The sequence below is a fragment of the Emys orbicularis genome, chromosome 10 (assembly GCF_028017835.1).
Source record: "Emys orbicularis isolate rEmyOrb1 chromosome 10, rEmyOrb1.hap1, whole genome shotgun sequence".
NCBI classification, from domain to species: domain Eukaryota; kingdom Metazoa; phylum Chordata; order Testudines; family Emydidae; genus Emys; species Emys orbicularis.
Window position 1 is genome coordinate 6,353,001 of NC_088692.1, and position 14,836 is coordinate 6,367,836.

Consider the following 14,836-nt stretch of genomic DNA (forward strand, 5'->3'; position numbering starts at 1 on the left):
TTCACTGGACATTGGACACTTCCTCCCTTTTAAAATGCTCAGTGGCGGGAAGGGTTCATTGTAATATTCTTGTTGCTTATGCAAGGGTTTTATATTCATCATCGGCATGGCCTTAACTCTATAAGTTAACGAAGGCTATAGTGTGAGCAGGGCCGGCTCCAGGTTTTCTGCCGCCCCAATCGCGCCACTGCATTCTTCGGCGGCAGTTCGGCGGCGGGTCCTTCACTCCCTCTCTTCCTCTTTGGAGGCACTTCGGTGGCAGCACAAAGAGGAAGAGAGGGACTGAGGGACCCGCCGCCGAATTCCCGCCAAAGACCCGGACGTGCCGCCCCAATAGCGGACGGAATGCCGCCCCTTTGTATTGGCCGCCCCAAGCACCTGCTTCCTTAGCTGGTGCCTGGAGCCGGCACTGAGTGTGAGAATATGTATTTACTTTGTGATAAAAACCCACGCTCCTGGAAGTTGAAAGCAAAGAAACTGTTCCACGGCTGTTGCTTGAAACTCACAGTTCAAGCCGGAGGTTGGTCCTGCTGATGTGCACAAAGAGCCCGGTTCTCTGCTTTTATGTGAGATAAGGCAGTGCCGGATTCATCTTTCACTTACACCCATGTGAATTCAGTGACTTCACTGGATTTTAATTTGGCTCAGCATCCTTCAAAGACCTTGCTCTTAATAAGGCCATTAATAATAGTACCCTGTGTTTATAGAGGCCCTTTCAACCCTAAGGATACCAAAGCACTTTATAAACTCGATCAGAATCATATCGTCTCTCGCTGAAGTGCAGCCCCTACAGGGTGGAATGCAGCAGCTGCTTGTCAGTGAACTGCAGAACAGTTGACAATAGGAAGTAAAGAAGAGGGTTATCAGGCATCTCTTGGTCACTTGGAAGGAGGGTGTTTCTAGGGGGAAGGAAAGTCGAGTGGAATTCCCGGTGGAAATCCCTGTGACTCAAAGCCACCCAGTTGAGCGCATATCTACTCTTGCCTCCTCGGGTTCTAAATCTGATTTCCAGCTTGACCAGTCTAACGTCCAATCCCTATCCCATTGGTAGGGCGGCCACTCATGCAGCCCCAGAACACCGGACATTTTAGTACTTCCAGGAATGGTGTCGGCCTTCCCCCCCCTCCTCCCAGAGTGACCCCACCCCTACCAGTGTGAGGTCACACCACATGAGGGCGCCATTTTGAAGAGCACGCTGCCCAATCCCTCACATGCATGGCATCCTCCAGCTGTGACACTGGACAAACCATTAAAAATGGGATTGTCCGGCTTAAAACTGGCTGAATGGCTTGCCTTACACAGTGGGGGTGGAGGAGAGTAAGTGACAGAGGGAGGGGGGATGGAGTGAGCAGGGGCGGGGCTTCATGCCAGGGGTGGAGTCTTGGGGAAGGGGCAGAAAAGGGGGCGGGACAAGGGTATTCGATTGTGTGCGATTAGAAAGTTGGCAACCCTACTTGAAGGTGGAGGCAGACAGCAGTTGTGTGGGTTTGGAGAGGCCTTGAAATGGGAAGAAAGGGAGGTGACCCCCTTCTACACCATCACCCCAAAAAATATTTGCAGGGACACTAAAACGGCTGGAGAGGCACCTTAGCAAGGCAGGGAAAGGAGTATTTAAATTGATCCATTTAAGCAAGAGCTTCATAGCCCCTAGTTGCCTCTACTAGCCACTGCTGGAGACTAATAATTCCACCACTGCTGGTCCTTGCTTCAAAAAACAGAGCGTGGCGCTACGCCGCGGTGTCTCACGCCTGCTGAGAAGTGGCTCCAGCCTGTGCTCAGCGGCGGACCCACGCTAGATTCCTGCCCCATGCTGGAGGGATTAGACACTGAAGCCAGTTGGTGAGCTCCATCTGGCATTCCTGGCTTCCAGCTCAATCGGAATAGTCCAAAGGGCTGCCTCCCCCTGCACCTTCCCAGCCGGGAAGAAGGAGCAGAGTGGAATCCAATCCTGGCAAGCGATGTGCAAAACAGAAACACTTGAAGGATAATTGCATGCATCAGCAAGGCATTAAGGGCTGGGGAGCTCACAGTCCTGTCTGAGAAAGGGGCCTGGTGTCTCGAGAAGGGATGTGATTGGGGGAGCGTAGTCTCTCTTTTTGTGCTGTGGAATTGAGCAAAATGAAGTACAGCCTGTTCCTAAGAGTGCTTGTGCCCTGCAATGCCGTGAGGTTGTTCGAGCAGGCAGCCAAGGAGACTCTGGTGCTCTGAAGACATCTGCGGCACCAGTGTTGTTTGTATCATTTTTAACACTTTGATAGCATTTAGGAGGTACAAGCCATGTGCTCTAGCATTCGTACTTCTGAAGCAGCTGCTTAGTCATTTCTCCTTGGATCTGCTTGTGCATTTCTACATCATTGTGTAAATTAGCAAAGAGAGGAGCTGACGTGGCCTAGTGTGTGGAGTCGGGGGGAGAGGGAAAATACCTCTGACCTCTTGGGATCTTTGGCATGATGACCAGAAATCTCCAGAGAACCCATTCTCCTGAGGTGATCAGCCCAGTTTTGCAGGCCTGTAATTTCAGTGAAGCAACCAGTCTTTCAATTTCTCATTGTAACCCAACTTTCAGACCTTGTGAGTGAAGCGATGGCTTTTTCTGTAACCTCCTGGAGTATTAGACAGCAGGGGTCTAAATCATGACTGTAATACTGCTGTGATGCTCTTGTCTTTTAGGCCCACAGCCATTATTATCTGATGGCTCTTGGGTGGCTTCTGTGAAATGAGTTGGTGGGTCGCAGTCTTTTTCCCAGTGGAGAAGGCCAAGCTCTTCAAACATGACTAGTGACTTTGGTGCCCAACTTGAGGGACTTCACAAGGGCCTTGAAGAAAGGGCCCTTGAAGATCAGGCTCCTTTATGGTGTCTCCAGGCAGGCACCCAAAATCACTAGACGCTGCTGAAAGTCTCATCTGCATCTCCAAAACCCTTTCTTGGCAGACTCAGCACACAGGCCACTGTCTGAGCATGCTCAGGAGCTCAACTACCCTCTTCCCTCCAAGCTGATCCCTTCCCACCAAGCACGATGTGGAGGAGGGGAGCGTTACCGTGCAGTTGCCTGCCCTGTATGTATTTGACTCTTGCACAGGAGTCTGGATCAGGTTCCATTCGGGTGAAGGTTCAGGTCAATTCTCAATTCATCTCCGTTGGCTCATTGCGTTGGTCTGTAAAGACCTCCTGGCTGGGCACATCCTCTCGATGCTGGGTAGGCAGCACCGCCACCGTGCCCAGCTTCTGGAAGGGCTGCCAACTTTTCTCCCCACACCAGCAAACACTGTTACAGATTGGATTAAAAAATCCAGCCCCGGCGTGCCTGTTCGAGATAGCCACAATTCCCGCTGTGCCGTGACTGCAAGAAATTCAAATGAACGTTTCAAAAAAGCTTGAAAGGCAAGGAGGGGTGAGGAGACATCAAAGCAGCCACTGCTGAGATGTTTAATCTATAGCCGTCCTGGTTCCCCCGGTGCCCTTCCCCCCACCTTGTTATCGGAATTGAAGGGTCCTCTAAATCTGGCATAACTTTCAGGCAGCACTAGGATCGCCATTAATGATGATAGACCATTGGGTTTAATCAAAGTGAATGGAACGTGTGCACTGTGCCACTCAATTGCAGCAAAGTGCAAAGAGATCACCGTGTGCTGGGGGAGGATGGCCCTATCTAGGGCTAGATAGTTGAAGCAAGGAAGCTAAGGGATACTTGTGGAACTTGAAGGAGGGGAGACAGGGATAAAAGGGGAGACTATGGAAAAAATTGGACCAAATTAGAGGCAGTTATAGATTGGAAGGCCAGAAGGAACCATTATGAGCACCCAGTCTGACCTCCTGAATGGCACAGGCTGAAGAACCTTCCCAAGTGAGTCTAGCATCAAGCCCGTGATGTCTGGTGGAGCTAGAGCAGATCCATCACGTTTGTTATAAGATGACATGTCCATGGAAAATAGGAGATTTGGGGAGTAAGGTGGGAGTTAATTCCGCTGCTGATCCTGTGCGTGTCCCTTGGTTGTAGGTCTGTGTAGGACTTCCAGCAGGCTGTCGGGTTTGAACGTGCCGTGCCCTCTGCCCAGCCCCCAGCCCAGCATCCTGACCTGCGAACTCCAGAACTGCCCCTACTGTGCTAACATTCTGGAGGATCCCGAGTTTGAGTTCAGTGAGTCCGACAGCTACGACTCTGACAACAACGGCGTCTACGAATTCACGCAGGACCTGAGGCACGGAGACCAGAGAGATCAGATCCAGCAGCAGAGGAATAAGAAGAGGAAGAAGAAGAAACCAAAGGAGAGGAATAAAGTCGCTAGACTTTGGGTGGCTTTTGGCAACAAGCTGAAAAGGATTGTGGAGAGCAAGTATTTCAACCGTGGGATTATGATCGCCATTCTGATCAACACGCTGAGCATGGGAATCGAGTATCACGAACAGGTGAGTAAACACACCCCAGTGACCACTGCTTTCCTTTTCTTTGTTGGGTTGTGTGTGCTGCTTTGCATAGAAAGGAAACGAACTCACACAGCTGGGATTTTGAGTTTGAGTCTGAGCGTGAACGGCTCACGTGATCTAGATCAAGCGCTGCTTACAGACAGTGGTAACGGGAATGGTTTCTGAATAGTGAATACATGCAAGGGAATTGTCAGCTGGGAACAGAAAATAAGGGCACGGGTCAAAGCCATCAAACCATGGGCAGCAGGTATCAAAGGCCAGGGCAGGCTAAGCCTCCCCTAGACCAGGCCGTGGCCCCACCCATGTTCCGCCCCAAGGCCCCACCTCTCGACCCGGAAGCCGGTGAGGGCTCAGCTCCAGCCGGCGGCCTGGAGGTTGAGCCCGCCAGCAACCAGGAGCTGGGGCTGCCCTAGGCAGCTCAGGCCAGCCCAGGGGTTGGGCCATAGGGTCAGGCTGGTGCTGGGGCCAACGGCTCGGCCTGGAGCTCAGTGGCAGGGGGGTATTGGGCTCCTCCAGTGGTGTGGGGGGGATTGGGCTCCTCCAGTGGCAGGGCCGGCGGGGTTAGCCTTCCTGAATTGGGGATTAACCCACCGCCCATGCTTCAAACCATTATGCAGGCGCTTAACTTCCTGCATATGAGTCAACTTGCCGATGGCAAGTGTATACACGTGTACAGTGGTTTGCAGGATCGGGGTCTGAATTCATGGAATAAATTATCTTGTTCCTCAAATGCATGAATTGTTCCACTGCAAAGTGTCACCTATCCCTGGCCGAGATGGTATGCTTTGAAAGACCGTGTGCTTTTGAAACGTGACTCTGGGTTTTTCTAGTGGATGATAGAATCTGGGAGAAATTCATTTTGTAACACGACTCACCAGTGCACAAGTTTGCTTCTGTGCATTGAACTAAAAAACAAAACTCCGAAGCCCACTGTTATGCCAGGCCAAAACCAAGGAAGAAAGTTTCTACTTTGTTCGTTGCGGGAGGACTCTTTGTTCAACCCCACGAGTTGAATTTGATCTCCTAGGGCACAAGATGATGTCTTTTAGGCGTTTGGAGGCAGGAAGAAAATTCATTCTGTTCAGACTAACCCTGGGAACAGCATGATGTCAAGAAACAGCATTTGCCACTGAGGGTGGTGTGTCGTCCTCACTGTAGCTTGGCTGGAGCTGAAGGACAGTGAGATGAGAGAGATGAGTCATCTAAAGATCCTTCAGTCAGGTCACTGTATGGGGAGCTGCTCTTTTCTGAGTCTTCTTGGAAAAACTGGTTAACCAGCTATTTTACAAATGACGTGCTCTGAATTTTCTCGGCAAAGTGCAGAAAACGCCACCCTGTGATTTGGAGAGGAATTTTAGTGCTAATTTTCTAAGTGGCAAATGATTCACAGTGTTCCATCGAAAGCTCTCCCATACTGCATGCTGCAGAACCATGAACATATTCTGCAGCCCAAGGTTATTAACTGGGGAATTATCCCTGTCACCACTAAAATCTGCTCACTCAGAAATGACGAGGAGAGGCAGTACAGGGTAGGGGTGGAGCTTTGTGGTGGGGGCACTTAAGCGTATGCACACAATGGGGGGGCAAGGTTCTTTGTGTTCTCTTCTCCATCACTGCCCCTTGTTTGTGGTCCCACATAGAGCCAGAACCCATCAGTCCCTACAAGTTCCGCCTTGTTATTTTTTTCACCTATGTCTGTTTGCAAAACCCATGTCATTTATTGTGTGTTACTGTGTATGATTTCCCCCATCTCTTTTTGCAAAGCCCGTGTCATGATTTAGGTGTCTTTTCTCTTAAGATCAATTCTTAACTAAAACAACCTGTCTAGCAACCCTACAATAATAAACCAATTCATGTCTGCAACAGAGGAAGGCCAAAATAAAAAAAAAGGGGGCAAAGAAATGAATATCAAGGGCAGATTTTTGTCTGATGAATTGTTCAACAAGAAGTTTTAAAATTAGGAAATATACCTAGTCAGTCTCCTTTGAATAGAGCCGTTTATTCATTGGGAAGGCTGTGTTGCAGCAGGGATACTTTGTCAGGCAGATAAAACTTTCAGTCCTTAGATACTCTGGTGACGGGTGCTAGGGGATAATCTAAGCTAGACAGGCTATGGTGAGCAAGCACAGAGTTTCCATGGAGCCTGTACCCCATCAATTATAAAAGGTAGATTGTGATAATTATGTCCTTGTTCCTAAGAAAGTAAATCTCTGTGGGTTTATTTTGGATTCCAGATTTGCTTAATCTGTCTTAAAGCCAATGGTAATAAAATATTTTTAAGTTTTTGGCTAAAGATCTCCAGACTACAGCCAGTTTTGCTCCTAGCCACTGGCCAACTTGGGTGCAATAAAAAGGAAGAATTTTGAAGGAAAACCCTATAAAGTTCCTGCACATGCCTGACTGTGAAAAGCCTAATGCCTCTGGTGCACTGCAAGGATGACAGATGGTTGAGCTGTCAGACCAAGCTTCTAAGCACCTCAACCAGGCAGTCTGATATCAACAGGCTGGGCCCTGGGCCTTGCCTGGGGCCGGTACATGATGCTAAAGCAATAGGAAACAAAGTCAGACTCCTAAACTACCTGGCATAAAAGCCTTGGACTTTTGTTAGCAAGGCGTGGGTGATTTCAGAACCCAAGCCCTGTGAAAATTGGCTGTAGGATTCAGGACCAGAGAAGCGTGTTTGGTGCAGAGACAAAGAGCAGTTGCCTTAGTGGAACTGACCATGGCTTTGGGCTGGGAGGAGATCTGGGAACGGATCGTTCTGGCTACCCCTCCCCCCGCTGCCATGAAAAATCAGTTCAATCCCAACTTGCTTGATTGCTGAGTGAAAAGGTGCTGGCCCGGTGGCCCTGAGTGGCAGAACAGCTACGGCATTGGAGGCAGCGGCAGCAGCAGCGTGAGTTTTCCCCAGGTTGCTACTGGGCCTCTGCCGTAAGCCGAAGATGCCAAGACTGCTATCCCACCCCCACTAGAGCACAGGAGAGGAGGACAGTCTGCATATAAAACTACTCTATAGAATCTGCTGCCGAGCATCTCCTCTGCTGGGGAGTGCTGGAACACAGTGGCAATTATGGGGGGCAAGGTCTCCTAGCCCTGGGGATGCAGGAGGAAGGGGGGTACAGTTATCGGGCGCAGGAGCAGTCTACCTGGATAGCTCCTGCCTACGCTCTGCTCTGCTGATTTCCCTCCAGGTTACATGGTTGCAGCTGGGTCCCAGTGCCGCTGCACCGAAGCATGAGCCACAGAAGGGGCTTGGGAGAGCAACTGTGGCTTTGAACAGTGGTCACTCCCCGTTAGATCACTGCATGGGACCCCCAAGTGTCTCCAGGGGACAGTGCCATAGAGTCCAGCCGCTCCCGGCCCTGAAACTCGACAGAGCCCTTCAGGGCCACCCAGAGGGGGGGGCAAGTGGGGCAATTTGCCCCGGGCCCCGCAGGGGCCCCCACGAGAGTTTTTCGGGGCCCCTGGAGCAAGGTCCTTCACTCGCTCCGGGGGCCCCGGAAAACTCTCATGGTGCCCGGGCCCCCGGAGCTTCTTCCGCTCCGGGTCTTCGGCGGCAGTTCAGCGGCGGGGGGTCCTTCCGCCCCGGGACCCGCCGCCGAGTGCCCTGAAGACCCGAGGCGGGGGGTCCTTCCGCCCTGGGACCCGCCGCCGAAGCGCCGGGTCTTCAGCAGCAATTTGGCGGCGGGAAGACCCCAGGCCCCCTGAATCCTCTGGGCGGCCCTGGAGCCCTTTCCAGGCAAAGCGCAAGATGGAAGGGATTGTGCTGTGGGGAGAGAGGAGCGCTAGAGACACCAAATTCCCACACACCATCCTTTCAGCACAGACAGGGAGATCCACAGACCGAGTGATGCTCCAGGCCTAAGGGAAATCCCCCATCCTGAAGTGGCTTTCATGTTCAGGATGGACTCCTGGAAGAAGGCACTAGCCATCTGTGAACATGCAGCAAGGCTCCAGGATCACCTCCAAGAACCCTATTTGAAGGGCTTTTCCCTCACCATGAAGGCCGGCACCTCTAGCTGAAACATCCTGTCTGAAGGACTTTTCAGTCAATGGTCTTGAATTCTGGATGTCACCTTCTCAGATTTCCTTAATGTGGACAGAGCTCTGACCAGCTCAGCCTCTAAGATCTCTTCAGCACACGGCTGCTTTGTTGAGACAGCAGCTTATGTTAACCAGGTTCTGTGACACCCGGTGACAGTTGTCCACCAGGAACTGCTCTGAAACTAACTTCATTTGAACAGCCGTTGCCTTGACCTGGCTGGAGTTCAGGCAGTGACCACCTCTAAGTCCCATTGCTCATGTTACAAACCATCCATCCCCTTCACTGGTCTTTGTTTTTAACATCATTAAAGAGCGTGTTAGCTTTCATTTCCTGGCATTTCGGTTCTGTGAAAACGATCAGAGGCTTTGCAGATGGATCGACAGGCGGTCCATGTTTTTATTGCACAATTATTCAAAGCCAAAGAATCGAGTCCTCTCGTTTGTACGTCCTGAAGAACATATGGCATGCAAGATAAAACAATAATAGTCCTTTGCACTTCTGTAGTGCCTTTCATCCAAGGACTTCAAAGCACTCTGCAAACAGCTAAAGTCTCACAGCAGCCCCTGGAAGTTAGCAACTATTACTGTGCCGATTTTACAGATGTGGACATTGAGGCATGGAGAGGTTGTGATCTGCAGGGCTGGGACTAGAACCCAGGAGTCCTGACCCCTATTCTAATTACTATAAAAATGCCTCAAGTGCCACGATCATCCTGGGCGGTGACTGGACAGGACAAGAATTTGACTGGTTCTCTTGCTTTGTGTCTCAACCCTAACTATACATCATATCCATTAGGGATCAGCCTGGACAAAAAACCCACATCCAAATGGCCCCCAACTTTGGGAAGGTGTTCAGATTTGAAACCTACCCCAAACTTCATCACACGCACTCCTCGCCAGTGTTAATATGGTTGTTTTGCTACCTGTATTGGAACTAGCCTCGTGAATGTACTGCAGGCAGTTTCAATGTCTTCTAGTGCCAGAATTCCACCTTTCAGCTGGAATAGCCCTCGCTTAATAGACCCACTCTTCTTGAAAGCAGTGTAAGATTTAATGGCAGGATGGCCTCTTTAAGAAAGACATTGTTGGCCTTGAAGACTGTTAGAACTGGAGCTATTTGAGAGCCAAATAATAGAAACCAGCACGCAGCAGATAATTGGCAGAGTGTTTCTCTGGAACTTTAGTCATTATTTTGAATCAGATACTATGGCATAGCACATTCATGGGACTGGCTGACCCAGTTCTGTCCCTGCCTGTCTTATAACATGTGAATACTAATTAGGAGGTTACAGGATGCTGCTAGTTAGTGGCAACATGACTTGTATTTTACAGGTTAATTGGCTGCTTTGGATTTTATTCTATTTTTTTCACGCTTTATTTATTTATTTTTCTGCCTCCACCCTGAATAGGGACTCCGCCAGGTAGGGAAAGCAAGCACAGAGAAGATGGCAATCCTTGTATTATTATTATTACCAGCGTTTTCAATAAGATGAATGCTTTGACTTGTATATTCTTCGTGACAGACAGCTCTTTGGTATACCCGAGCGCGTGCCTTTTTAAGCTGAAGTGCCAGTTCTGTCTCCAAAGCAACTAAGTACCCATGTAGTTTGCACGACCCCTTCCCCAGGTCATTGTGGGGGATGACGAAGGGATGCACAGAACAAGTATGGCAGGTTCCAGGGTCTGTCTCTTAAAGTGTGTGTCTGCTCTGGAAAGTGACTGTGGAACTGTGAACACCCTCTTACTCAATAGATATGCTCCCCATGAGGACCCAGAGTCCAGTATCTGCTGACTTGAGTGGCCAATACAACTGATTACTCCGCTATTCCTGCAGGGCTAGCGAACCAATGGGAGAGTGAGCCGGACTCTATTCCTTCTCTTGGACCATCAACGCAATTGTGAATGAAATTCCCATTTCAGGGGCAAGCTCTGTCCTCAGTTACACCTCTAAACCCGCAATGAAAACAGCCTGCTGTGGATGGTCCATGAGAAGGAATAGGCTCATTCATCCATTCAGCCCCACTGAGTTGCTCACCATAGAAAACGGAGCGCAGAATTTGCCTCCAGGACCTTTTATTGCTGCTGATGACAAGTGGGCAGCAAAGAACCCAGCTGGACTTCAAAGACCCAAGGTGAGTTTGCAGGGGTGAGAATGCTAAACTGAGCCCATTTGATGTGGAGCCAGGGCACTTTTCAGAGCAGAACTGCAAATTAATACTTGTTCCAAGCTTTTGCTCTTCCTCATGATCCTTTCGGTTGGCTTTATGAATTCTTGCTCTCATGGTGTGTTTCATTCAGAGAAGCTTGGTTTGGAGTAGTCAAGAGCCAGTCTTTAGTAAACATTCAACAGTCCATGTTCATTGCTATAGGCCAAATGTTAATTCAAAGCACCAGGCTAACTCAGGTCTGTCTCCAGGAGCAGCAGTCACACCTCCTGACTGCCGTGTAGACATACCCATAGAGGCAGGGCCATTGTTCCTGCTTTGTGGGTCCAGTTGTAATTGGCCTTGATGGAGCTCCTTCTCACCCACTCTCTGACCGTTCTTTCTATATTAAGCAGCCTTCTGCACTCACCCACTTTCCACCCTCGGCGTTTTATGTTGTCGGTATAGTCTTTTTATTATTTTCTGTAAGAGTAATGGACCCTTCCATGCCTTGTGCCAGAAGGGAACAGCACCTCCGCTGTGCAATTAAGCATCCAAGGGTTGGCATTCTGAAAGGTGACCAAGGAGAGCGTGTGTGTGAGGGGCCAATACCACCGAGCGCATTGTGGGTGGGCCTATGGAAGTTCAATTTGCAAATTGTCACTGGTTTCTACAAATGTATTCGTTATTCTTAATGATTCCCTGCAGCCTCCTCATTGTTAGCCAGCTGTTCCCTTCAGCTATGCCTTGTTCGTAGTGTGTGATTGGTCGCATAAGTCACATGGTATTGTTTCTGCGCTCCGATTGGATGACAGAAACTTTTTAAGCAAAAATATATTGAAGGGTGAATAATGCACTTCCTAGTACGAATTTTCAGGTGGGTCTATAATCGGTGGCTCTCCGATACGCTCCAGTTTAATCTGAAGCTGTTGGGTTTGACGCAGGAGGTACTGAGTGATGTTCTCTGGGCTGTGTTATGCAGGAGGTCAGACTAGATGAATAAATGACAGAATGAATCCATCAAACACTCATGCTCTATAAACAGAGGTTACGGCAATGGGAGTCCTGTGAGAACCTAGCCTGTAGGTAAAATAGCCAAACACTCACAAACAAAGAATACTATAACCCTGCAAATCACAGCAGAGTGAGCTTGCCAGCTGCATTTCGTCATGTAATCAGTGTATTATTCAGGGGGACTGGACTCGATGACCTCTCGAGGTCCCTTCCAGTCCTAGAATCTTTGAAACTTCAGACATCGGTGTGACAGGGGGTTACGAGGCAGAGAGGTTTAGTGTAGTGGGTGGTGAGATGCTACTTTTATACTAGAGGAAATGTAAGATGACGGCAGGCCTTTAGTGAAGGTGGATCATACAAACGAAGAACATGGTGTTGCATCTAATCCGCTGCTTATTGCACGTTGTCCACGAATAGATTTCACAGGCGGGTGGCGTTTGGGTCAATTAAGGAGGCCCCAGGGAGAGCACACTCCACCATCCAGAACAGATGTACCTGGTGCTCGTGTGTCTGAGAAATGAAGAAAAATGAGTCGAGGCTAGGAAAGGTTACAGCCCATTGTTCAGGGCTTGTAGCATCTCTGAGCGGCACCGGAGAGATCACACCGCCTTCAGGCAGCCCGCAAAGCCTCCTGCCGTGCAGTGGGAGACCGGCACACAACTCCTTCTGTATCTCCTGCCAGCCATGTGGCTTTTTTTTTTTTAAACTTCACACTAAAGCAAATTACCCTCATTCCACATTCCTCCTTGTGTCTATGAAATGCAATCTGGCTGTATGGAATAGTAATGTAATTACCTGAAGGCTTTGGGGAGGAAATGCAAATGAGCAAGGCAATCAACAAATGACTGGTGAAAATAATGCTTGCAACATACCAGCACTAGTAGGAATGCAAGGACAGTGTGTACATGGCTTTAAAGTGCTGGGGAACTTGGAAAGGTATTTGGGGATCTAGCTGCCTCAGGAGCCTGGTAACTGAAAAATGCAAATTATCTAAATTGTCCAGGGTTGTTTGTTTGTTTTCCTACAAAAAACCCTGAAAGTTTTCAAAGAAAAGTAAAAAGCTTTGATTTCGTTGAAATTTTTCACTGAGGGGAAAAAAATATTTTTCTGCTTATCTCAGAGGAGAAGCCAAATGCAAAATACGCCCCAAAGATGGAGATACTCTCTTGCATCTCCCAATGGTTCCTCCAGCTAGTGATGCTGGTGGTGCTAGCCTATCCTATTCCGATTCTTAGACTGTTCCTTTCCTCCTGGCACCCAGGTGCTGTACAGAGTTAGCCTAATCTGCCCCTATACAGGTAGAGGATTTGAGTCTCCAAGACTATCAGTCTAGCACCTTTCATCAGCAAGAAATTCACTCCAGAAAAATAAACCAGTGTATCTACTGCTGCCTCCACCTTGACTCATGACTCATGATTTTTGCTCAGGGTTTTATCCACATTTCTCCAGCTGTGACAATTTCAGTGACTGAGATTTCCCAGAATTATGAATGAGGTTTTAAATGTCTCATTGAAACCTCCTTCAGAATCCTTCATCACAAGACTGAGATGCTTTTATAAATGATCTAGGTAAAAATGCATCTGAAATAAGTGAGACTTTGGCTTGACAATGAATGAGACTTGGCACATCTGCTTCAACTCTTTAAACCTCTTTTTGTTTTCTCTGTCTGGCTGCTTAACTTTACTCTCCTAAAGGCGGATTGACACCCTATTTGGGAACATTACAGTGGGCACTGGATTAATAGCATCCACAATAACCAACACTGAAGCAGAGAATCTGCCACCAATGTTGCCGGGATGGGAGGCAGGGGGGAGGAAAGGTGACTTGGCCTTTTATCCAAATTGAGTGCATCTCTGAGTCATCTTCTCTCCTGCCTAATTGTCTTTGGGACTAAGAACCCTGCAAAATGAGATTAGCAGAATGAATCGGGAAGTCTTTACTGTAGTATCCCCTGATACCGAAAAGAGACAGGACTTGGGTGTAATTAACAAAGTGAACGGAGTCTGCTGGACACAGACAAACCCTGTAGTTCTCTCTGGCTCAAGTTCCCCAAGTGATGCACAGCTCGTGCTGTCTAGTGTAATTGTCAGTTTCCTTAATTCCTGGTCTGGACTCTGCAGTCATAGAATACGTCATATAGGTGGACACCTTCCCCTCCCCCCCCCCCCCCCAAAAAAAAAGAATCCTGGATCCAAACTTCCCAGACACCTTCCTCCTCCACTTCCTCCCCTCCCACGCAATCAGGTGCAGGTCCAGCCCATCTCAAAGCCAAATGAAAACCATAGAGAACTGCTCAATAGGGACGAAAATCAAAGTTACGATTTGCCCCTAAAGAGTTTGGCGCCAAAACGCCCACGGTCCCAGCCTCACTTATCCCTGATCTGGGTGTACAACAGTGGGGCAGTAACTCATAGGCAAGAGCAGCTTGAAGTGGTTGGTTTAAAGCAATTTCTTCCAGAGCTTCAGAAAGCAGAATATGTTGCTGGGCAATTTGAGTCTTATTTAGAATGGCCTGTGGTATGTGGCCCAAACATTGTGCTGAATAATCCTCGTTGCGCTGAAGTCTGGGTTGCACAGGGGATAGATGGGTGCCCTGAATGTCCCAGAGCCGGGATGCTATCCTGTCCCTTTAACAGAAGCATGCTTATCGGACACTGTATTGCAGAGCAGCTGGGGTGTGCCTGGGAGCAAAGAGCTGGGCCAGACGGATGCCAGAAATAAAATAGATAACAGAGAACGTTTAGGAGGTGGTGATTCCACTGAGAGCAACATGAGCCAAACGTGAGCGCTGTGGGCAGGCACCGGAATCCCTTGGTCGATGTCTAGCCCATCCCAAAATAGACGGCAAAGACATCCAAAGGCTTGAATAACCATCCCCTCCCCCTTTCTCCTGCACCTCTCTCTCCCAGCCCACTCCTCTGTCCTTGCTCCAGGCCCTGCTCCTTTTTCCGGCTCCCGCTAGAATCTGCAGGGACTTCAGCCAGAAGTCCACCAGAGTTACATTCCAGGCAGATATTACTGGCATAGCAGTAGGGTCGCCCGCATGCTGTAGCGGTGGGAATGCATCATTCTAGGATTTCAGGCTGCCCCTGCAGCTCTGGTAGGTGGGTTCCCACCATTCCCAGGAGTGAATTTATGACAGTGATGGACAGACTGAGATCGACAGACAGACATCAAGCCCATGACTTGTGGCTGGGGGAGGGGAGAA

General features: G+C 49.1%; 1 protein-coding gene across 1 annotated transcript in view; it reads left to right on the plus strand.

Annotated features, from left to right (window-relative positions):
* CACNA1H (calcium voltage-gated channel subunit alpha1 H) overlaps nt 1–14,836 on the plus strand; it is a 457,818-nt gene that overhangs the window by 321,071 nt on the left and 121,911 nt on the right. Inside the window, exon 9 of the mRNA XM_065412515.1 lies at nt 3,999–4,408. Within this exon, the coding sequence (XP_065268587.1) occupies nt 3,999–4,408 (410 nt within the window). The remainder of the gene's footprint in view (nt 1–3,998; nt 4,409–14,836) is intronic.